A 24,135-nucleotide genomic window follows, 5' to 3' on the forward strand; every position below is an offset into this window, starting at 1 on the left:
ATATATGTCTTATCTTTGTATCCACTCAGCCAGTCTATGTCTATTGGTTGGTGCATGTAATCCATTTACATTTAAGGTAATTATCAATATATATGTTCCTACTGTTGTTGTTCAGTCACTATGTCATGTCTAACTCTCTGGGACCCCATGAATTGCAGCATTCCAGGTTTCCCTGTACTTTACTATCTCCCTGAGTTTGCTCAAACTCATGTCTATTGCCTGGAAAATCCCATGGACAGAGGAGACTGGTGGGCTACAGTCCATGGGGTTGCAAAGAGTCAGGCAACTGACCACACACACAGCCACAGAAGTAGCAGTAACCTGTCTACAAGGGAAGGATTCAATCCAATGAGAAAAAATACAATCCATTACCAAGACATGTTGATGTCCATAAGATAGAGAAAGCTTAATAAAATCTATTTGCTGATCTACAGGTGGTACATTAGGCAGTTTAAAGTATCCAGGAGAAATGCAGACAGATTTTCCTGAATTGTGTTTCAGATACATGGGGCAAAGTAGGCACTCTTTGCATTAATGTTTCCATCAGTTCATAAAGTGGACCAATGATTCAATGCATGCCTTGTAGTCAGTAATGGCAGTTTATTTGGAATGGTTTAGGGTCAGAAAGCAACAGTTAGAACTGCACATGGAACAACAGACTGGTTCCAAATAGGAAAGGAGTATGTCAAGGCTGTATATTGTCACCCTGCTTATTTAACTTATATGCAGAGTACATCATGAGAAATGCTGGGCTGGAAGAAGCACAAGCTGGAATCAAGATTGTCGGGAGAAATGTCAATAACCTCAGATATGCAGATGACACCACTCTTATGGCAGAAAGTGAAGAGGAACTCAAAAGCCTCTTGATGAAAGTGAAAGTGGAGAGTGAAAAAGTTAGCTTAAAGCTCAACATTCAGAAAACGAAGATCATGGCATCTGGTCCCATCGCTTCATGGGAAATAGATGGGGAAACAGTGGAAACAGTGTCAGACTTTATTTTGGGGGGCTCTAAAATCACTGCAGATGGTGACTGCAGCCATGAAATTAAAAGACGCTTACTCCTTGGAAGGAAAGTTATGACCAACCTAGATAGCATATTCAAAAGCAGAGACGTTACTTTGCCAACAAAGGTCCATCTAGTCAAGACTATGGTTTTTCCAGTGGTCATGTATGGATGTGAGAGTTGGACTGTGAAGAAAGCTGAATGCTGAAGAATTGATGCTTTTGAACTGTGGTGTTGGAGAAGACTCTTGAGCATCCCTTGGACTGCAAGGAGATCCAACCAGTCCATTCTGAAGGAGATCAGCCCTGGGATTTCTTTGGAAGGAATGATGCTAAAGCTGAAACTCCAGTACTTTGACCACCTCATGCAAAGAGTTGACTCATTGGAAAAGACTCTGATGCTGGGAGGGATTGGGGGCAGGAGGAGAAGGAGACGACAGAGGATGAGATGTCTGGATGGCATCACTGACTCGATGGACATGAGTTTGAGTGAACTCCGGGAGTTGGTGATGGACAGGGAGGCCTGGTGTGCTGCGATTCATGGGGTTGCAAAGAGTCAGACACGACTGAGCGACTGAACTGAACTGAACTGAGCCTTCTTATCACTGAATTTTACCTATGTATCTTTTTATTCTGAACTAACTGCAGATTCTTGGGAAATTTCAAAAATAACCTAGAAAGAATACAGAGGACCCCTGTATACTTCAGCTGTTTTCCCCATATGGTAACACCTCAAATAACTTACATATCTTACCTGTAGTAAAATATCCAAGCCAGGAAATTGACACTGGTAAATTCACAGACATTACTCCTCATGTATCATCAGTTTCCCATGGATTCATTTGTGGTGTGTGCATGTGTATGTTTGTTTGAATTGCCAGCTTGGCAATATTGCACTGCAAAGTGATAAACATAGAATGTCTGGGTTTATTTCAGTGTTCTTTCCTTTTTCTCAATCAGGTTTTAGTTTTCAGTGTTCAAGTGTTGCATGTATTTTAAGTATATTGCTGAATGTTTTGCTTTTGAAAATATTGTGAACAGAATGGTTCTCTAAATTTTATTTTCTCATTGTTCACTGCCAGTATCTAATAATAATAAAAAATAACAATGCAAATCATATATTGATCTTTTATATTGTGTGAACCTCATAAATTCTCTCTTTCTCTCTTTTTGTGTGTGAGCTTCTTAGTATTTCCATGTCCAGGATCATGGAATCTGCAAATGAAGTCTGAATTATCCTTTTCTAATTAGCATACCTTTAATTTCTTTTTCTTGCTTGACTGTATACATATCTACCAAAATGTTGAACTGTAAGTAGAGAAAGAAAAGATTTACTTATTTCCAATTTTATGAGACAAATTTAGCCATTACCAGGAAGTTTATTGTTAGCTGTAGTTTTTTTTGTTAATACCCTGTATCTGATTTGGAAATCCCCCCTATATTTCTACTTTTCTGAGAATTTTTAATCTTACATGGTGGTTGTATTTTTTCAGTGCTTTTCGTACATCTATTTTCATGAATCTGTTTTTGGTGCATTTTCCTGTTGATATAATTTGTTACATTAATTTGTTTTCAGATGTTAAAAATCCTGAGCCATGTTATTATTCACTCTGACAATGTCTGGCTTTTAATTGATTGTTTATAGACCATTTCCATTAAAAGTGATTACTGATGTACTACCTTCAAATAACAGAGTAATAGTTCACATTCAAATGCTGTAATTATACACGCCTTCATGTGTAGTAAAGGTGTACTATAATAGTTTCCCAACTCTTCCATCCAGTCCCTTGTGAGGCTTCTTGTTACTTTCTTTGCTTATACATATACAATAAATATCCAATACATTCTTTGTATTATTGCTTTGAGAAGATAATTATCTTTTAGCTCAGTTAAGAGTAAGAAAAATACACACATTTTTCTTTCAATTTTTTCATTTTCTGATGCTGTCCCTTTTTAATGTAGATCTAAGTTTCTGACACAAATTTCTCTTCTGCGTAAAGGACTTTTTAAAAAAATATTTCTTGCAAGTACGATATGCTCACAAAGAATTCTATCACTTTTTGTCTGAAAAATCTCTATTATTTGAAAGATAATTTTACTGGACAGAGAATTCTTAGTTAGATTTTTCTTTTCTTATAGCAGTCAAAAATTCCTTCCAAATCTTAACTGCATGATTTTTAAATGAAAAGTCTGCTGTAATCCTTATCTTTGTTCCACTAAGTAAGGTGTGCCCCAACCTAGTTGCCTTTGAGAGTATCTCATTGATTTTGATTTACTTTAGTTTGAATGTGATATATTTATAGATGGTTTTTATTTTGATATTTATCCTGCTTGGCATTTTCTAAGTTTCTTGTATTTGTGTTTTCTTGTCTGTCAATAGTTTTGTGAAGATCTTGTTCATTATTTTTTTCAACATTTTTCCTATTCTGTTTCTTCTCCTTCTGCTGCTCTTATTACAAGTATGTTACACTTTCTTTAATTGTCTTATAGTTCTTGGGTTTTTCTATTTTTTCTCCATTATTTTGTTTTATTGTGTTTCAGTTTGGGAAGTTTCTATCAATCTATCACTGAGTTCTCTTAAGTTTTTCTTCTGTGGCTTAGATTGCGTTTTATTGATGAAAGCTTGGAAGCCATTTTTAAATTTTTGTTAGGTTTTTTATGCTTTTATTTTCTCTTTATTCTTATAGTTTGTTCTTACAGTTTTCATATCTCTGTTGATGTTGTTTCTCTGGTCTTTCATGTTGTTGACTTTTGCTTTTTAAACCTTTAAAATATTAACCAAAGCTATCTTAAATTTCATATCTAATAATTCCAAGATCTGTTTTATATTTGATTTGTTTCTGATGCTTATTTTATCTCTTTAGACTGTTTTTTTTTCCTTGCCTTTTAATATAACTAGTACTTTTTTGTGTTGAAAGTTGGTCATGTTATATAGGGTAGTAGGCACTGAAGCAAATAAGCTTTTAATGTAAGAATATATGTTAATATTTTTAGGAGATAGATTGTGTCTAATGTTTGTTGTAGCTATAGGCACCAGAATCTTCAGATTCCATTAATGAAGTAATTTCTTTCTCTCTTCTTAAATTTGGAGCTTCCTTTTATCCCAGCCCTCAAAGGGAATATGTATCTTGGAGCTCTCTCAGTTGTAATTTACTTCTATTTCTGCTGGGGACTTGTTACTATCGTTTTATAGTTGGTGGGGGGTGGACCTTCTCTAGTTTTTACATAAGCCTTTCTTTTAATGAGTTTGTGTCTCAGGGATATGGATAACAAAAGTGCTTTTATTCCTCCTCCAGGTGTAGAGTGCCCCATCCCATGCCCCCATTCTCTAGTCCCTGTTCTACAGCTACCATCCCCAACTTATATTCTTAAGCCTTTTCTGTTATTGATCATGACTATATAGAACGCAAAAGCCTCTTGATTAAAGTGAAAGTGGAGAGTGATAAAGTTGGCTTAAAGCTCAACATTCAGAAAACTAAGATCACAGCACCCAGTCCCATCACTTAATGGGAAATAGATGGGGAAACAGTGGAAACAGTGTCAGAATTTATTTTTCTGGGCTCCAAAATCACTGCAGATGGTGATTGCAGCCATGAAATTAAAAGATGCTTACTCCTTGAAAGGAAAGTTATGACCAACCTAGACAGCATATTGAAAAGCAGAGATATTACTTTGCCAACAAAGGTTCGTCTAGTCAAGGCTATGGTTTTTCCTGTGGTCATGTATGGATGTGAGAGTTGGACTGTGAAGAAAGCTGAGCACATAAGAATTGATGCTTTTGAAGTGTGGTGTTGGAGAAGACTCTTGAGAGTCCCTTGGACTGAAAGCTGATCCAACCAGTCCATTCTAAAGGAGATCAGTCCTGGGTGTTCATTGGAAGGACTGATGTTGAAGTGGAAACTCCAATATTTTTGCCACCTGATGTGAAGAGCTGACTCATTTGAAAAGATCCTGATGTTGGGAAAGATTGAAGGCAGGAGGAGAAGGGGACAACAGAGGATGAGATGGTTTGATGGCATCACCGACTAAATGGACATGAGTCTGGGTAAACTCCAGGAGTGGGTGATGGACAGGGAGGCCTGGCGTGCTGCAGTCCATGGGGTTGCAAAGAGTTGGGTACGACGGAGTGACTGAACTGAACTAAACTGATGCCGGGAAAGATTGAAGGCAAGAGGAGAAAGGGACAACAGAGGATGAGATGATTGGATGGCATCACTTCAATGGTCATGAGTTTAAGCAAACTCCAGGAAATAGTGAAGAACAAGGAAGCCTGGTGTGCTGCAATCCATGGGGATGCAAAGAATCACACAGGACTGAGAGACTGAAAAACAACAACAGCAACAACTTGACATAGAAGCTCATAAATAATTTGTAACAGATGTAATAATACTTAAAATACTTAACTAAAATGTAATCAATCTACTTTAATGGAATAACTTATGTACTTTGTGATAAATTTATAAAAGTGCAAAAGTCAGTAGAATCCAAAGTCACTTTAAAGTGATCCCAGTTCCTAGCAACCAGTTCCTAGCAATACTTTCTCTTTCCTTGGATTTACCTTTTCTGGAGTTCTTATATTAGAAAAATTACATACTATGTGGTCTTTTTACTTGGTTTATTTTACTTATTTTTTTAGTTTCATCCATTTTGTAGCCTATTACACTAGTTTGTAGCTTCTTATTACTGGATAATATTATATCCTAAAATTATGTGCCAGCTTATGGGCATTTAGAATGTTTCTAATAGTTTTGGGTCATTAAAAACAATGCTGCTATGGATGTCTCTATTATACAGAGCATGGACAAACAACAAGGTCCTACTATATAGCACAAAGAACTGTATTCAATATTTCAATATCTATAGTAAGCCATAATGGAAAAGAATATTAAAAACTATATATATATATATATATATATATATATAACTGAATCACTTTGCTATACGTAGTAGTTAACAACATTACAAATCAAGTATACTTCAAGTAAAAACATTAAGAACAATGGTGCTTTGTACATTCTTATGAAATATTTTGTTTGTTTTCTTTGAAAAGCCATGTATTTTTTCTCTTGAGATATAACAAGTGATGATTTGAATCAGTTCTAATGAGGTGGATGAAACTGGAGCCTATTATACAGAGTGGAGTAAGCCAGAAAGAAAAACACCAATACAGTATACTAACACATATGTATGGAATTTAGAAAGATGGTAATGATAACCCTGTATTCAAGATAGCATAAGAGACACTGATGTATAGAACAGTCTTTTGGACTCTGTGGGAGAGGGTGAGGGTGGGATGATTTGGGAGAATGGCATTGAAACATGTATAATATCACATATGAAACGAATCGCCAGTCCAGGTTCCATGCAGGATACTGGATGCTTGGGGCTGGTGCACTGGGATGACCTAGAGGGATGGTACGGGGAGGGAGGTGGGTGGGGGGTTCAGGATGGGGAACACGTGTACAGCCGTGGCGGATTCATGTTGATGTATGGCAAAACCAATACAATATTGTAAAGTAATTAACCTCCAATTAAAATAAATAAATTTATATTAAAATAAACAAGTGATGAAGGTGCAAGTCTTTATGTAAACACATATTTTTAAATTTCCCATGGATGCACACTTAGAAGTGGAGTTCCTGAGTCATGTGGAAAGTTCAGGGCTTACCTGGTGGCTCAGATGATAAAGAATCTGCTGCAATGCAGAACACCCAGGTTCATCCCTGGGTTGGAAAGATCCCCTGGAGAAGGGAATGGCAACTCATGCGAGTATTCTTGCCTAAAGAATTCCATAAGCAGAGGAGCCTGGCGGCCTACAGTCCATGGGGTTGCAAAAGAGTCAGACATGACTGAGTAACTTTCACTTACATGGCAATTTAAACATTTTAAGCAGTTGCCCACATAATTTCCAAAGTTACTGTACCATTTTACATTTCCAACAAAAGTGTTTCAGAGTTATAAATTCTCCGCATCTGCAGCGTTTTGTACCGTCACAACTTTTTGTTGCCTTGTTTACGTGTCATTCTAAAGAGGTATCTTACTCTCTAATTTGCATTTCCCTACTGATTTATGAAATTACCACTCTTTCATGTGATTATTAATGCTTTTTTTTTCATTTTTGGGTTGCCTTCCCTGTGGCTCAGCCGTAAAGAATCTGCGTGCTAATGCAGAAGATGCAGGAGATGCTGGGTCAGGAAAATTCCCTGGAGAAGGAAATGGCAACCCACTCCAGTATCCTTACCTGGAAAAATTCCATTGACAGAGGAGCCTGTCAGGCATAGAATCAGACACAACTGCACACACACACACACACACACACACACTTGATTTTCTGGTTATTTTTGTCTGTGGTTTAGACACTATCATCATGATGTATCTTAGTGATTCAACATTAATATTTATTCCATATACTGCTTCTTAAGTGTATGCCTTAATGTCTTGTCAGTTTGGGACCCATGATGTGGAGAATATGTATTATGTTTGAAAAATAGAAAAGGAAATGTAAGTATGTTAATAATTTTAAAAACTTTACTAATTTTTAGATAGAATAAGCTCAGAATCATGTTTAAGAACAACAGCCAAAAAATAATAATAATAATAATAAAGAATTGTTTAAAAGTGATGAGGGAGGAGGGAGGAGGGTTCAGGATGGGGAACACATGTATACCTGTGGTGGATTCATTTTGATATTTGGCAAAACTAATACAATTATGTAAAGTTTAAAAATAAAATAAAATTTAAAAAAAAAAGTGATGACTAAATAGGAAGTGGGGCTTCCCTGGTAGCTCAGCTGATAAAGAATCCACCTGCAATACAGGAGACCCGGGTTGGATTCCTGGGTCAGGGAGATCCCCTGGAAAAGGGATAGGCTACCTACTCCAGGATTCATGGGCTTCCCTGGTGGCTCAGACAGTAAATAATCCACCTGCAATGCGGGAGACCTGAGCTCAATTCCTGGATTGGGAAGATTCCCTGGAGGAGGGCATGGGTAATCCACTCCAGTATTCTTGCCTGGAGAATTCCCATGCATAAAGGAGCCTGGTGGGTCACAGTCCAAGGGGTTTCACGGAGCCAGACACAACCAAATGACTAAGCACAGCACAGCACAAAGTAAGAAGTAGCTCATAATTACTAAGACGTTGTTATTGTTAATAACACAGGAAAGACCCTCATAATTTTCAGTTTCACAATTAATTGCATAATCTCTTAGCAAGACTTAACGCTTTATTTCGGAGAAGGCAATGGCACCCCACTCCAGTACTCTTGCCTGCAAAATCCCATGGATGGAGGAGCCTGGTGGGCTGCAGTCCATGGGGTCGCTAGGAGTCGGACACGACTGAGAGACTTCACTTTCACTTTTCACTTTCATGCATTGGAGAAGGAAATGGCAATCCACTCGAGTATTCTTGCCTGGAGAATCCCAGGGACGGGGGAGCCTGGTGGGTTGCCGTCTATGGGGTCACACAGAGTCGGACACGACTGAAGTGACTTAGCAGCAGCAGCAGCAGTAACGCTTTATTTGGGTTTTCAATGTAGTTCAGTTGGTAAAGAATCTACCTGCAATGTTGGAGACCTGGGTTCAATTCCTGGGTCGGGAAGAGCCCCTGGAAAAATAAACTGGCAACCCACTCCAGTATTCTTGCCTGGAGAATCCCATGGACAGAGGAGCCGGGCAGGCTACAGTCCATAGGGTCGCAAGAGTCGGACCCAACTTAGCACAATCTTTCTTTCTCTTCATGCTTTATTTAAATCTTTTTCCTTTAGAATTGATATTCTAATATTTCTCTGTATTGAAAGCTAATGATTTTTATTTGTTGCTAAATTATAGGAATGTGAGATGTGGAAAATTACTATGTACATATGATAAAAGAGAGGTCATTTCTGTTGAAAATGCCTCTGTTATGTATTCCAACATAAATGGAAAGATCTGCGTTGGACTGCATTATGAATATGGTGATGAAGATGAAGGAATGATGTGGGTAAAAGATGGAACTGTTTGTGGTGAAAGTAAGGTGTGTGGTCTTTTATTACCAGGTAATATACTAATTTCAAATTTTAAATGCATATGTGGTATTTTTCTCAAGTTAAATGTGTATTTAATTTCAAAAAATAGGAAATGGAAAGTTTTGAAAATGAGAGAAATTTTAAAAGAAAAAACATAACCTGCTATTTACTATTTTTTCACATATGTTAACTGAGTTGAGAATCATACTGTTCATTGACAGTTTTATCATTTCATATATTTTTAATGTAGTGAATCATATTTTTATATAATTACTTAAAAATAATGATTAAAGTAAAAAAAAACTTTAAAGAAACATATGCTCATTTTAGTGATAAAAATAATAAAGGATTCACAGAGTAAAGGAAAGATCAATCAAAGGGATGAAAATCTGAAATACGATTACTCTCCATTTTCTATAATGAACCTTCCATTAATTCTTTTAAATTGAAATAATTGATTTACAATATTGCGTTAGTTCCTGGTGTGCATCATAGTGATTCAGTGTTTTGCAGATTATATTCCGTATTAGGTTATTACAAAATAATAAGTCCCTGTGCTATGCAGTATATCTTTGTCGCCTATCTACATTATAAATAGCACCTTATATACTATACCATTTGTCAGTATTTGTACACTATACAATTTGTACTGTACTATACAATTTATACTCCTAATTTATCCCTCCCCACTTGGATCTCCCCTTTGGAGAGCTCTGTTTCAATTTTGCATATACATTCATCTGTATCCTTTTTAAGTTTCCACATATAAGTGATATCATATAGTATTTGACTTCCTTCATCTGACTCATTTCACTAAGCTCGTCCACATTACTGAGAACGACAGTAGTTCCTTCTTTTTATGCCTGAGTAATATTCCACATTGGTATTTCTAAATATTACATATTATTTATAAATATTCCATTATTTATAAATATATTTATATAGATTTATATTTTTAAAATCACATTTATAATCCAGTAGTCTGTTGATAGGCACTTAAGTTGCTTCTGAGTCTTGGATGTTATAAATAGTGCTGCTGTGAACATTGAGAAATATATATTTTTTTGAATTAATGTCTTTCTTTTTTCCAGATGTATACCCAGGAGTAGGATTGCTGGGTTGTATGGTAGTTCTAGTTTTACTTTTTTAAGGAAATTCCATAGTGTTTCCCATAGTAGCTGTACCAATTTATATTGCCAGCAAAAGTATACAAGGGTTTCTTTTTCTCCACATCTTCCCCAACATTTGTTATTTGTAGAGATTTTGATGAAACTCATTCAAACAGGTATGAGGCGATACCTCATTGTAGTTTTGATTTGTATCTCTCTTATAATGAGAAATGTTGAACATCTTTTCATACACTTGTGGGCCAGCTTTATATTTTATGTGGAAATATGTGTATTTGGCCTTCTGTTTTCATTTTTATTTTTGTTTTGATATTGAGTTGAATAAGCTATTTATTTTGAATAAGCTATACATTTTGGATGGGCTTCCCTGGTGGTTCAGTGGTAAAGACTCTGCCAATGCAGGAGACGTGGGTTTGATTCCTGGGCTACAAAAATCCCTTAGAGAAGGAAATGGCAACCCCCTCCAGTATTCTTGCCTGAAAAATCCCATGGGCAGAGGAGCATGGCAAGCTACAGTCCACGGGATCACAAAAGAACCAGACATGACTTAGCTACTAAACAACAACAACAACAATGTTTTGGATATTAACATCCTGTTGGTCACATCATTAGCAAATATTTTCTCTCATTCCATAGGTGTCTTTTGCTTTATTGATAATTTCCTTTGCTGTGCAAAACCTTTTAATTAGGTCTCATTTATTTTTTTATTTTTTTTCTTTTGTCTTAGGATATTTATCCAAGAAAATATTGCTACAATTTATGTCAGAGTATCCTGCCTAAGTTCTCTTCTAATAGTTTTATGGTTACAGGCCTTACATTTCGGCCTTTAAGCCATTTTGAGTTTATTTTTATAAATACTATGAGGGAATGTTTTAATCTTGTTTTTTGAGCTCCTATCCAGTTTTCCCAGTACCGCTTGTGGGTAAGACTGTCTTATCTCCACTGTATAGTCTTTCATCCTTTTTCTCCTCTTTTGATAGGATGTGATTTTTTTGTTGTCATTGTTGTTAAAAATTGGACTGCAGAAAACACAACCACTTCTCCCCAAGTTTACAGTCTGGCTCTGTGCTCAGGTAGTCCTTCTGTAATTTCTTGGGTGCTCTGAGCCTTGAGAGTAGCCTGAGGAGAAAATCTGTTTTCTCTGAGGGTTTTGTGAATATGCATCTTTCCTGTGAAGATGCATGTCTTTGTGGCTTTTCTCATCCCTTGTATACATGGACATTTTAGATGCTTCATTTTTCCAAATAGTCTCACCACGGTAGCCTTGGAGCCTTATATTGTCTACAGTATGTCTCCATTTATTCTCTGCCCCCCATGTCTGCAAGTCTTAGTTTTCCTGAGCAGTGTCCAGCTGAGATTTGAGTCAAGTGGAACAGAAACCAGTCTTTAAGCAGTTCCCAGACAGATGAGAATATGAAAAATAAGATATCCTCTGGAAACTCTGCTGCTGCCTTCTCCAAACCTAGACTGTGCCATGCACCAGAGGTAGTGGGACAGGGTGAACAAAATGCTACAAAGTTTTCTAATGTTTTGGTGTGGCTATTTGTTTGTTTGGTCATTTGCTTAGCTGTTGTAGTCCTCTGACTGCTTCCAGAGCTCCTATGGGTTGCTTTAGCCAGTTCTTCTTCCCCTCCCCCTCTTCCCCTTCCTCCCCTTCCTCCTGCTCCTTCTGCTTCATCTTCTTCCTCTAACATCTCTAAGGGAGAACAACACTTGGGGTGCCCAGCGCACCATTTTGCTGATGTCACGCTCCAGATTAATTTTTCAGGATTTGGTAAAAATCTGCTTTTAATTCTGTCACTGGCATATGGTGCATATAATCACTTAAATCCTACATCCTTTGCCACTGATGACCTCAGCAGGAATCGCTGGCTTCAGGTTTGGGTTACTTTTGTGAAATCACATTATCTCACATTTTCTGTGCAAAAGTGAGTTTCCTTTTATCTCAAGTACACGGTATTACTTGATATTACAAGTAAAATGAAGTCTCAAAAAATAATATTTCTGTAATTTGGGGCTTTATGTTAGCTTTCTTATATCATCAGTTGTACCATAACCAAGAAAGTTAGACATACCAGTATTATAGTATTATAGTGTCATTGCCTATCTCTCTTTTCATTCTTTATATACAATTTATCACTAAACTTGGTGAATTAACTCTATCTCAAATACAACCACTGTTTTTGATCAACACCACTAAGCACTCAGTTTCACTCTGGGTTGTCATTTTTCTAGACTACTGCAATGTTGCTCTAGTTTGTCTCTCTATATTTTCTCTCACGTTTGCATTCTCTTTTTCAAAACTTCCTTTTTATCAGCCTTCCATCTTCCAATTAAACCTCTAAATATGACTGATTATTTACAAGTTATAGACCAACTTTCTGATCAAGATTACAAGACACAAACATATCCTCCATAACAACTTCTGTCACATCACATGTAGATTGTGTGTGTGTGTGTGTGTGTGTGTGTATTTCTTTACCTTTTACAGCAATATGAGCAATATAAGGTTTTTTTGTTATTGCTACTCACTGCTGCCTTCTCAGGGTAAAGTGCATTGTAAGACTCAAATATTTAGTTAATCAATGTTTGAATGGATGTTCTTTGTGTAACAGTTGCACTTCCCTTAATATTTTTTAAAAGTTACATAGTAGATATGATGTAGTCATTTTGAAGATTTATTCTTTTTATACAAGTACTTTGTCTTTCATTTCTATGTTTGATTGAGTCCTGTTCAACATCAGGGCTCAACAAAAATGTTTTGCTGCCCTCATATATTCTTTGTTTTTTATTATTTCATAAAACTATTTTATTATAGTATTTATGACATATTGCCTTTGCTTTTATTTCATGTCTGTACTTCCTATCCTAGTATAAGCATAGAAGATGCTTTTTATTTTAACTTTCAGATAATCAGTCTCATCTAGTGCTAGAAACTCAGTAGCAGTATGAATTAACCACTTATTGGTAGTATGTTAATATTTATTATGAAATGAATACCTCTTATGTCTGTACAATACGGAATCCTTTTAGTTAGATGCCAAGTACAGATGGTGGTTCAATTAACTTACTTTGGGACATTCCTTTTTTAGATTTGCAAGAATAAGCAATGTGTAGATTCTTCATTCTTGAACTATGACTGTAATCCAGAAAAATGCAACAATCAAGGTGTAAGTATCAGTACTATGAGACATAGAGTATATATCATTGACAGTGATCTTTGGAAAGCAAACACATAGCTAAACACACACACACACACACACACACATTCATAAACCAGGTAAGAAAATCAACCTTATCTAACCTATGTATTTTTTCAAAATTTTAATGAACACAAATAATTGTAGCTACTTACTTTATAAGGTGATATTTCTCCTGTTTCAGGTGTGTAATAATAAAAAGAATTGTCACTGTAACCCTTCATATTTACCTCCAAATTGCGAACATTCAGTTCCAGGATGGGAAGGAGGGAGCATTGACAGTGGCAACTTTCCACCCGCAGAAGCTGCAACTGGTGGACCTGGTTTCACTGATGCAGGTACTACTCCTGCTGCCGGTAAGTATTGATAACAAATTGAAGTTATAATTCAGACAATGTTTTAATGTGTTAAATTTGACAAGGTAAATATTTTGTCTACTAATTTATATTTAGATTATGATCGGACATCAAATAATAAACCATAGATGGCTGTTTTACTTCCAGAGGCTAACGTGTTATACAAAATATATGTTATAAATAAGATAGGCCAGTAGGGACCCAGGCAAGAAAACAGAAATCACTTTAGTCTTTCATACAGAAGGAATTGAGTACAAAACATGAGGTAGGGTAACACAGAAGAGCAGATATGAAAGCTAATCAGAGAACTGTGAGGCAGTGCAGAGATTAGCAATGCAGGAATCCATTACCACTTCATAGGGCTGAAAGGACAATAAATGGAGATGGTATTACTAGAACCAGATTCTAAGCCATTTTGCATGACATATGACTATGGTTAGGGATACCAGGATCCAGAAGACAGGTAGAGGTACCCTTCAGCAAGAGCTGAAGGTATGGAGGATGCAGAGACATAACTACAGATGCTGGAGATGGAGATGGATCAATACCATGAGGATTTCAGTCTGCCTGCTCTCCAAATTTTATCCAATGAATCCATGAATCCCATCAGCTAAATCTAACCAGAAGACAGAAGGTTCAGGAGCATAGGAAATGTAATTTCCTACAATCTTTTGTTCAAAGTAGAGGTGGATTTTAGAGCACGCCAGTATATCCAGTGTTGCTTAGGACCTTTATACAAAAATTTATATTTACAGAAAAGCAAAGCAGGTTTCTCCAGATTTTGAGCCAGACTTAGTTCTTAACATTTCCACATTTATTCCAACTTTTGAAATATAGTATTTAATACCATTTATTAGAGACTAAGTAAAAAAGAAAATTATAACATGTATTATCAAGATATTTCTATTTTACAGCCAACTTTTTTTTATTGTCTGTATTCTTTATGGAATCAACATTCTCTCTTTTTTTTTTAACTTTACAATATTGTATTGGTTTTGTATTGTATTTGTATTGTATTGGATTCATCAACATGAATCCGCCACGGGTGTACACGTATTCCCCATCCTGAACCCCCCTCCCACCTCCCTCCCCATACCATCCCTCTGGGTCATCGCAGTGCACCAGCCCCAAGCTTCCTGTATCCCGAAACATGTATAATATCATATAAGAAATGAATCACCAGTCCAGTTTCGATGCAAGCTATTTCTATTTTAGTGGGAACAATTAGCTTATCTTCAGATTCACTGTAATTAACTGCTTCTATCCATACACACACATGCCTTTTCCCCCATGAGAAGAGGAGACTATTCTTTCTTAGCATCCAAGTTGGCCTTCTGATTGGGCTTTTCAGAATACTAATTCTTGGAACTCTCATTATTGGAATACTCATTCTGTTGAAGATGATTGGCTGTATTTGAAATTTGACTTTGAGACACAAAAATACAAGCATGCAACTAAGCCCTGCACAAACTCATGCCACACAAAATTCAAATGAAATGATTAAGTTCCTAAATTTGGGGGTACTTTCTTGCACAAGTGCTCTCTAGATGGTGTATTTATATTTGTATAACAAGAGTCTAAAACATGTGCCATTAGCTTTGGAATTGGATGGTTCGTGGAAGGCAGAACAGGAAACCTTTGAAGACTATAAGTTTATGTTGACATTGTCTCAAGAGGACTCTTGGTGAGCAATTCAAAGACAGCTTAAAACACATTATTAGAATTTGGAGAAATGAGAGCATTTATTATGAACTGGTGAATTGTGAGGCACCCTTGCTGCCTGTGGTAATGTGAAAAATAGAATTCATGGTTCTCGTCAACAAGATTTCTAGGAAGACTGTAGTGATTTCCAGGTTGGGCAACTGAAGTTACCTATGATAAAATGCAAGGAGACAGTAATTAATAATGAAGGAAAAGTTAAATTTTCAAGTAAAATGTATATTTATATTCATAAAAGAGTTAGACTTTTTGGCATGAAAATAAAACATTTTTATTCCTGAAATCTTCCAGAAAAACATTTTTAAAAGTAAGAAGTGGCTAACAACTAAACTTACGATATTAGTAATAAAATTTGATCTCAGATAAAGATTTTCAAGCATATGTTAAACCCCTCTGTTAAGACCTCAGAAAAACCTTAAAGTGATGCTTCTTAGACACCTTCATCTATACAAAAAGCCCTTTTAAGTATTGTATTGGACTGCCTTATGAAACTCACAAACAATAAGGCTACAATAGGTTATTTTATGGCAGCCTTCCACTCCAGTACTCTTGCCTGGAAAGTCCCATGGATGGAGGAGCCTGGTGGGCTGCAGTCCATGGGGTCGCAAAGAGTTGGACACGACTGAGTGACTTCACTTTCACTTTTCACTTTCATGCATTGGAGAAGGAAATGGCAACCCACTCCAGTGTTCTTGCCTGGAGAATCCCAGGGACGGCGGAGCCTGGTAGGCTGCCGTCTATGGGCTCGCACAGAGTCGGACACGACTGAAGCGACTTAGCAGCAGCAGCAGCAGCACAAGGGTCTAGTATAGACAGACATATGTCAGAAAGACTTGTGGATGTGGTCTCATTTAATGGAATGTGTTTTTCATTTGATACATAAGAAATCCACACATTTTTAAGGAATTACATCAGCTCAGACTGAAAATGATCAAAATACATATGTTCTTCAAATCCTAATTGAGTATGGGTAACAAGTATACTGATAAAGCTACTCAGCTGTGAAAAGTGTTATAAGGGCTATACCATGTGGACAAAGAATTCTAAATCATAGTGTAATATAAAGAGTATAACCAAGAAATCAGAAGCCAAAACTTCATGTTCTGTGTGTTTGTGATTTTAAAAACCAACAAAATTAACAGCAGCAAGATATACAGTTTTCACAGGTTAATTCTGGCATGGTTTTGCCAGGAAGAAATATCATTTTAAAAAACAGTGGTGAAAGTGACACCTGTCACCTCACTGGATGAGGAAAACATATCCCTAATGACAAATCCAGAAAAGAAAGTTAAAAAAGAAAAAATTACAGAACAATATATTTAATTAACATAAATGCAAACATTGATTTGAAAGTCAATCAGTACAATTCATAAAATTAGTAAATATTTTAAAGTATATTCATTTTCTCATTTGTTGCATGAAAGTCATTTGACAAATTTCAACAACTATTTATGAATTTTTAAAAGGCAACAAACTATCAACAGAAATAAACTTAATATGAAATCAATATAAAAAGCATCAACAAAAAGATTTTAGCTGATATATTTTATAATTATATTTTTTTCCAAAAAACTGAGAGCAAGGCCATGAAGTCTGCTCCCACCATGTCAGTATTGTACTCTAAGTCCTAGCCAGTGCAATAAGTAAAGAACAAAAAATCAGGAGCATAAAGATTAGAAAGAATGAGATTAAACTGCAGACAATATGATTAATTACATCAAAAATCCTCAGGATTCTACAAGAACACTTTTAGAAGTAATAAAAACCCTTTGAAAGGTCAAAGAAAATGTTTAAAAGTCAGTAATATTGCTATATACTAGCTGCAGTAAAATGAAAATCAACTTAAAATCAGTCCCATCTATAATACTATCAAAATATAAAATATTAGGAATAAGCTCAACAAAATATGTGCAATACTTTTACACTGAAACAAACAAAAATGCAGATAGATACTAAACACACAAATAAATGGATAAATATTCCATGTTCATCTGTGGAAAAGTTTATTATTGCCAACATGTCAATTCTCACCAAATTAAATCTATAGATCAAAATACCCAATAATAAAAGCATGCAATATTTTAGATATCAACAATTTGATTCTAAAATACACACAAACGTGCTAGAATAACCAAAGAGCTCTGAAAAAGAACAAAGAAGGATGATGTAGTCTATTTGCCTTATATCAAACTTAGGATAATATAGTTTTATATATTATCCTATATCCAGTGAGAGACTATTTTTGGGGGTAGAAGCAAGGATCTGGGGAGTTTAAGAGCCTTTACTAGAGTTTCTGAAGTAAGCCAGTAAGAAAAACACCAATACAGTATACTAACGCATATATATGGAATTTAGAATGATGGTAATGATAACCCTGTATGCGAGACAGCAAAAGAGACACAGATGTATAGAACAGTCTTTTGAACTCTGTGGGAGAGGGCGAGGGTAGGACGATTTGGGAGAATGGCATTGAAACATGTATATTATCATATGTGAAATGGATTGCCAGTCCAGGTTCGATGCATGAGACAGGGTGCTCGGGGCTGGTGCACTGGGATGACCCAGAGGGACGGTATGGGGAGGGAGGTGGGAGGGGGTTTCAGGATGGGGGACATGAGTACACCCGTGGAGGATTCATGTCTACGTATGGCAAAACCAATACAATATTGTAAAGTAATTAGCCTCCAATTAAAATAAATAAATTTATATTTTTTTTAAAAAAGAGACTTTACTAGAGTTTCTAGTATTCATGTGTGGATGTGAGAGAGATGGATGCGATCTCAGCTGATCACCTTAGAATTGATGCCTTTGAACTGTGGTGTTAGAGGAGACTCTTGAGAGTCCCTTAGCCAGCAAGGAGATCAAACCAGGCAATCCTAAAGGAAATCAGTCCTGAATATTCATTGGAAGGACTGATGCTGAAGCTGAAGCTCCAATACTTTGTCCACCTGATGCGAAGAACTGACTCATTGGAAAAGACCCTGATACTGGGAAAGATTGAAGGCAGGAGGAGAAGGAGATGACAGGGGATGAGATGGTTGGATGGCATCACCGACTCAATGGACATGAGTTTGAATGAGCTCTGGGAGTTGGTGATGGACAGGGAAGCCTGGCATGCTGCAGTCCATGGGGTTGCAAAGAGTCAGACATGACTGAGCAACTGAACTGAACTTAATATAGATTTAGTATATAGTTACAGTAGTCAAGAAAAGGACAAAAATAGTTCAAAAGGGAAGGAAAGTCAGTTCAACACATTGTATGTTAACAACTGAATATCTACATAAGACCAAATGAATCTCAGAATTATAACTTACTTCACAATTCATAGGGGATAGATGATAAATCCAAATGTAGAAGCTAACATGAAAGAAACATGGGAAATGTCTACATGACCTTGAGACAAGCAGTTTCTTAAATGAAGCATGAAAATACATATCAATGCAATAAAAGAATTTGCAATATTTCTTCCAAAAATAGAGCACTGAGGGAAAATGCAATTCTTAATTGAATCACTATAATTCTTTCCATCTATATTATGAGACAGATCTGAAAAGAGAACCACATGGAATAGGAGGTTCTTAATAAATAAGCAAGGAGTAGAGGACTGTTATGTAAGAGTTATTACAGACGAGTCTAACTTTGCGCACTTCTGATGTCAACTTATCCATTTCATATAAAAATGTTAATTGTAAAATTATTAAATGCTTTAAATGCTTATTCCGATAGTTATAATAAAATGAAGAAATGGTTTTGCTATATTCCTGGTAGTTACTTTCAAATCACTGGTGTTTTCTCTCCTAGAAAGTCGCTATATTGAGAATGTTTACCGTTCTAAACCTACAAGATGGCCATTTTTCTTATTCATTCCTTTTTTCATTATTCTCTGTGTACTAATTGCCACACTGGTAAAAGTGTATTTCCAAAGGAAAAAATGGAGAACTGAGGATTATACAAGCGATGAGTATATTAATTTCATATTTAAGATCCATTACTTTTACAGTTAGTTGGCCTACATAGTAACTTATCAATATATAACATTATGGTGATTCAACTAGTAGTAATTCAGGTTACATATTTATCTTTCCATGTAAATTTAATATGCAATATATTAATGATCAATATAATGAATAATAAAAATGTTTTTTAATCTTAAAACAACTTGGACTGTGTTCAGAGTAAATTTAAGTAGCAATGATTTCTGCTTAATGATTATCTTCTTTTACTATTTGATCTTAATTATTAAGTATGTATTAAATATCATTTACTTTTTAATATTTATATATTTCAAAGAGTTTTGCAAACACATTTTATTAAGGCATAGCATGGAAATTTAGGAGAGTAGTTAGGCTTTAGGGAACTTCAATAGAGGCAGCCAGAGGTGGAAAAGATTAAAATATAAATAAAAATATATTAAAGTAAAATATATAATAGTAAAACTGAAAAATCTAGGTTATTATAGCCATGGCTACAGAAAAAAAATTTTTTTATTTAATAACCTAATAAATATCTGAAAATATTCTTCAAGAGTAAAACAAATATTAAAATTGGTTTACTTCCTTTCATGGAAATTGCTATGAAATAATTTCCGCCTTTGAGTTTTATATCTATGCCCTTCATTTTACTCAAGATGAAATGAATTTTATTAGAATATTTAAAGAACTTTATTAACATATTTAAAATTGATAATATAAACTAAAAGAGAATACATTTCATAGAAATATTTTGAAAAGTTTATGTAAAACTGCTGAAATTATATGTGGCACATAAAATAGTCTCATAATTCAGAAAATACTTAAACATATTAAAGGAAATTTATTATATTGGAAAAGTGTATTGTGGGAAAATGAGCAGAATGTGAATGGTAAAAAAAAATGTAAAGCTATTTAGCTAATAATGTTTTATATATATAAATATGATCTGAGTTCATTTCCAGGTAAACCTTTATTACTGTTCTTTTTCTCATATTAGCCTTGCTTATCATTGAGAAATACTCTCAGTGGTGAGATATTCTAAAGTAGTGGCTGCTCTCAAATCTCAGATAGGGATTCAAAACTGTTTCAATACTGCTAGATACTAGAGAGTGTTGTAGAACTATCTTTGAAGAAAATACAGTTTTAAATGATCATTTTTATTTTTAAATATATAGGCAACTGGAAAGTGAGAGTGAGCCCAAAGACTAGCCTGGAAAACAAAGAGTCCATGACATCACAGTAAGTAGCAACTAATTTTAGAATGAGAGGGAGAAACAGAAACAGAAAATTTAAAGTATTACATAGATAGAAATAGTATAAGTGTATATTAAATGGAGATAATAAGCTACATATAATAAAAATCAAATTGAAGGATATTTTTCAATATTGTAAGCTATATCATAGACATGGTAAATTTGTCATTTAAAACATTTCTTGCAGTGCTATTTTTTTTCTAATAATGCTTAATTCTTTAGCATTTGTGTATTCAAATGCTGGTTACAAATGAATTACATGATAGAACTCTACTTCAAAATAAGTACCTCATACCATTTGCTGAATTAATCATCATTTTTAACTTGATTGATCATATATGTGATGTTTTCTCCTTCATTTATTCTTCCAGAGTAATTATCTTTGATGAACAGAAAAAATGGAAAAGAAAACAAATATGCACTGATTATCTGGGATTCAAAACTTGCACATTATGGCTTTCATCTGTCAAGAAAAGAAAGTTTTCATATAAAAATTATATAATACCATAAATAACTTATTTGTAAGGAATGCATGTTTATGAGTTTGCATGTTACATATTTCTTATTTTTTATTATTATTATTTTTTTTACTTTTTTTTTAGTTACCTCATATTAATTTTGTTAGTAAGCATTAACTCTGTTAATGAGTAGGCATGAGACAAGGAAAATTTACAATATAAGACATGCAATACCATGATTAAAGACCACTGTTTTATTTTAAGTTGCAATGGTATGTAGTGATGTTATAGTCTCAGGTCCACAACCAATCAAAAGACAATAAGCTTAGGATCTGGAAAAAATTTTTCAACTATGTGCTGCTTATAAAAGACAATTTCAGATATATAAAGGTTCAAAGTACAAGATACATATACTGTGAAACTCTATACAAAAGAAAGTTTGATAGACTAACACTAATGCTTTAAAAAAGCATTAGTAAATATAAAGAAGAACATATGTGGTGCTAGTGGTGGAGAACCTGCTTGCCAATGCAGGAGACATAGGAGATGTGGTTTTGATCCCTAGGTTGGGAAAAGCCCCTGGAGGAGGGCATGGCAACCCACTCCAGTGTTCTTTTTTTTTTTTTAATTTAATTTTATTTTATTTTTAAACTTTACATAATTGTATTAGTTTTGCCAAATATCAAAATGAATCCACCACAGGTATACATGTGTTCCCCATCCTGAACCCTCCTCCCTCCTCCCTCCCCATTCCATCCCTCTGGGTCGTCCCAGTGCACCAGAACATGTAAAATATCATGTATGAAATGAGTTGACAGCCTAGGTTCAATGCACGATACTGGATGCTTGGGGCTGGTCCACTCCAGTGTTCTTGTCTGGAGAATCCCATGGACAGAGGAGACTGGCAGGGTACAGTCCTTAGGATCACAGAACTGGACATGACTTAAGTGACTTAGAATGCACACACAAAAAGAAGCTTTGTTGTTCATTGTTCAGTTGCTCAGTCATGTCTGACTCTCTGCGACGCTGTGGACTGCAGCACACCAGGCTTCCCTGCCTTTCATCATCTCCCAGAGCTTGCTCAAACTCATGTCCTTTGAGTCGGTGATGCCATCCAACATCTTGTCCTTTGTCATCCCCTTCTCCTCCTGCCTTCAGGAGGAGAGCTTCAAGAAGAAGCTATAGTAATACAAATATGTGAGTCAGGGTTTTCCAGAGAAACAGAAGCAATAGGAGTTATACAGATAGGTGGGAGAGGAAGGAGGGTGAGGAAATTTATTACAGGAATAGGCTCTCGTGGTTAAGGAACCCAGGAAGTCCCAAGATCTGCCATCTGCAGCGGAAGATTCCCAGTCGAAGAACTGGGAAAGAACTGTTAGTGTAATTCAATACAAGTCAATACCTGAGAAATGAGGGTCCAATTATGTAAGTCTCAATCTGAGTCCAAAAATTGAGGACCAAGAGTGCCAATGGGCATCTGAAGATAGGAGAAAGTAGATGTCTCAGCTCAAGCAGAGAGCAAATTGACCTTTTTCCATCTTTTTGTTCTACTGAGTTCAATTCAGTTCAGTTGCTCAGTTGTGTCCAACTCTTTGCTACCCCATGAATTGCAGCACGCCAGGCCTCCCTGTCCATCACCAACTCCTGGAGTTCACTCAGACTCACGTCCATCGAGTCAGTGATGCCATCCAGCCATCTCATCCTCTGCCATCCCCTTCTCCTCCTGCCCTCAATCCCTCCCAGCATCAGAGTCTTTTCCAATGAGTCAACTCTTCACATGAGGTGGCCAAAGTACTGGAGTTTCAGCTTCAGCATCATTCCTTCCAAAGAAATCCCAAGGCTGATCTCCTTCAGAATGGACTGGTTGGATCTCCTTGCAGTCCAAGGGACTCTCAAGAGTCTTCTCCAACACCACAGTTCAAAAGCATCAATTCTTTGGCGCTCAGCCTTCTTCACAGTCCAACTCTCACATCCATATATGACCACAGGAAAAACCACAGCCTTGACTAGACGAACCTTTGTTGGCAAAGTAATGTCTCTGCTTTTGAATATGCTGTCTAGGTTGGTCATAACTTCCCTTCCAAGGAGTAAGCGTCTTTTAATTTCATGGCTGCAGTCACCATCTGCAGTGATTTTGAAGCCCAAAAAAATAGTCTGACACTGTTTCCACTGTTTCCCCATCTACTTCCCGTGAAGTGATGGGACCAGATGCCATGATCTTCGTTTTCTGAATGTTGTAGCTTTAAGCCAACATTTTCACTCTTCACTTTCACTTTCATCAAGAGGCTTTTGAGTTCCTCTTCACTTTCTGCCATAAGGGTGGTGTCATCTGCATATCTGAAGTTATTGATATTTCTCCCGACAATCTTGATTCCAGCTTGCGTTTCTTCCAGCCCAGAGTTTCTCATGATGTACTCTGCATATAAGTTAAATAAGCAGGGTGACAATATACAGCCTTGACGTACTCCTTTTCCTATTTGGAGCCAGTCGGTTGCTCCATGTCCAGTTCTAACTGTTGCTTCCTGACCTGCATACAGGTTTCTCAAGAGGCAGGTCAGGTCAAGCCCTCAACAAATTGAATGGTGCCTACTAGAATTGCTGAGGGTAGACTGCTTCACTCAGTCTAATGATTCAAATACTAACCTCTTCCCAAGACACACATACACATTCAGAAATAATGTTTTATCAGACATTTGGAAATCCCCAAGTTGACACATAAAATTAACCATGACAAGTCATCCCCCTTGCCAACTTGGCACCCATATGCATCTCCTACAGCCATACTTAATCTCCAAATAAAGGTCATAACTGCCTAAAGTGATATAACTACCCTGCATACAACCCAAAATGTCCTAATTTCTTTCCAGAAGAGAAAAAATCCTTGAGTGATATTTACTCTTCTGATATTTCATAACTTAAATACTATGATGTAAAATTAAAAATATTTAGGGGGACTGGAGTCTTAATGACATGTGCACATGAAAGAAGGAAGGAGCCTAAGTGATAGATTCCTGTAACCTTTTAAATGATTGAGTAATGATGTCA

General features: G+C 36.0%; 1 protein-coding gene across 1 annotated transcript in view; it reads left to right on the plus strand.

Annotated features, from left to right (window-relative positions):
- The window catches only part of LOC129644600 (disintegrin and metalloproteinase domain-containing protein 2), a 100,556-nt gene extending 79,968 nt beyond the window's left edge, over positions 1-20,588 (plus strand). Inside the window, exons 16-20 of the mRNA XM_055570151.1 lie at positions 8,831-9,014; positions 13,226-13,303; positions 13,518-13,689; positions 19,210-19,369; positions 20,555-20,588. Coding sequence (XP_055426126.1) covers positions 8,831-9,014; positions 13,226-13,303; positions 13,518-13,689; positions 19,210-19,369; positions 20,555-20,588 — 628 coding nt within the window. The remainder of the gene's footprint in view (positions 1-8,830; positions 9,015-13,225; positions 13,304-13,517; positions 13,690-19,209; positions 19,370-20,554) is intronic.
- The last annotated feature ends 3,547 nt before the right edge of the window (positions 20,589-24,135 follow it).

This window comes from Bubalus kerabau, chromosome 2 (assembly GCF_029407905.1).
Source record: "Bubalus kerabau isolate K-KA32 ecotype Philippines breed swamp buffalo chromosome 2, PCC_UOA_SB_1v2, whole genome shotgun sequence".
Classification (NCBI taxonomy): domain Eukaryota; kingdom Metazoa; phylum Chordata; class Mammalia; order Artiodactyla; family Bovidae; genus Bubalus; species Bubalus kerabau.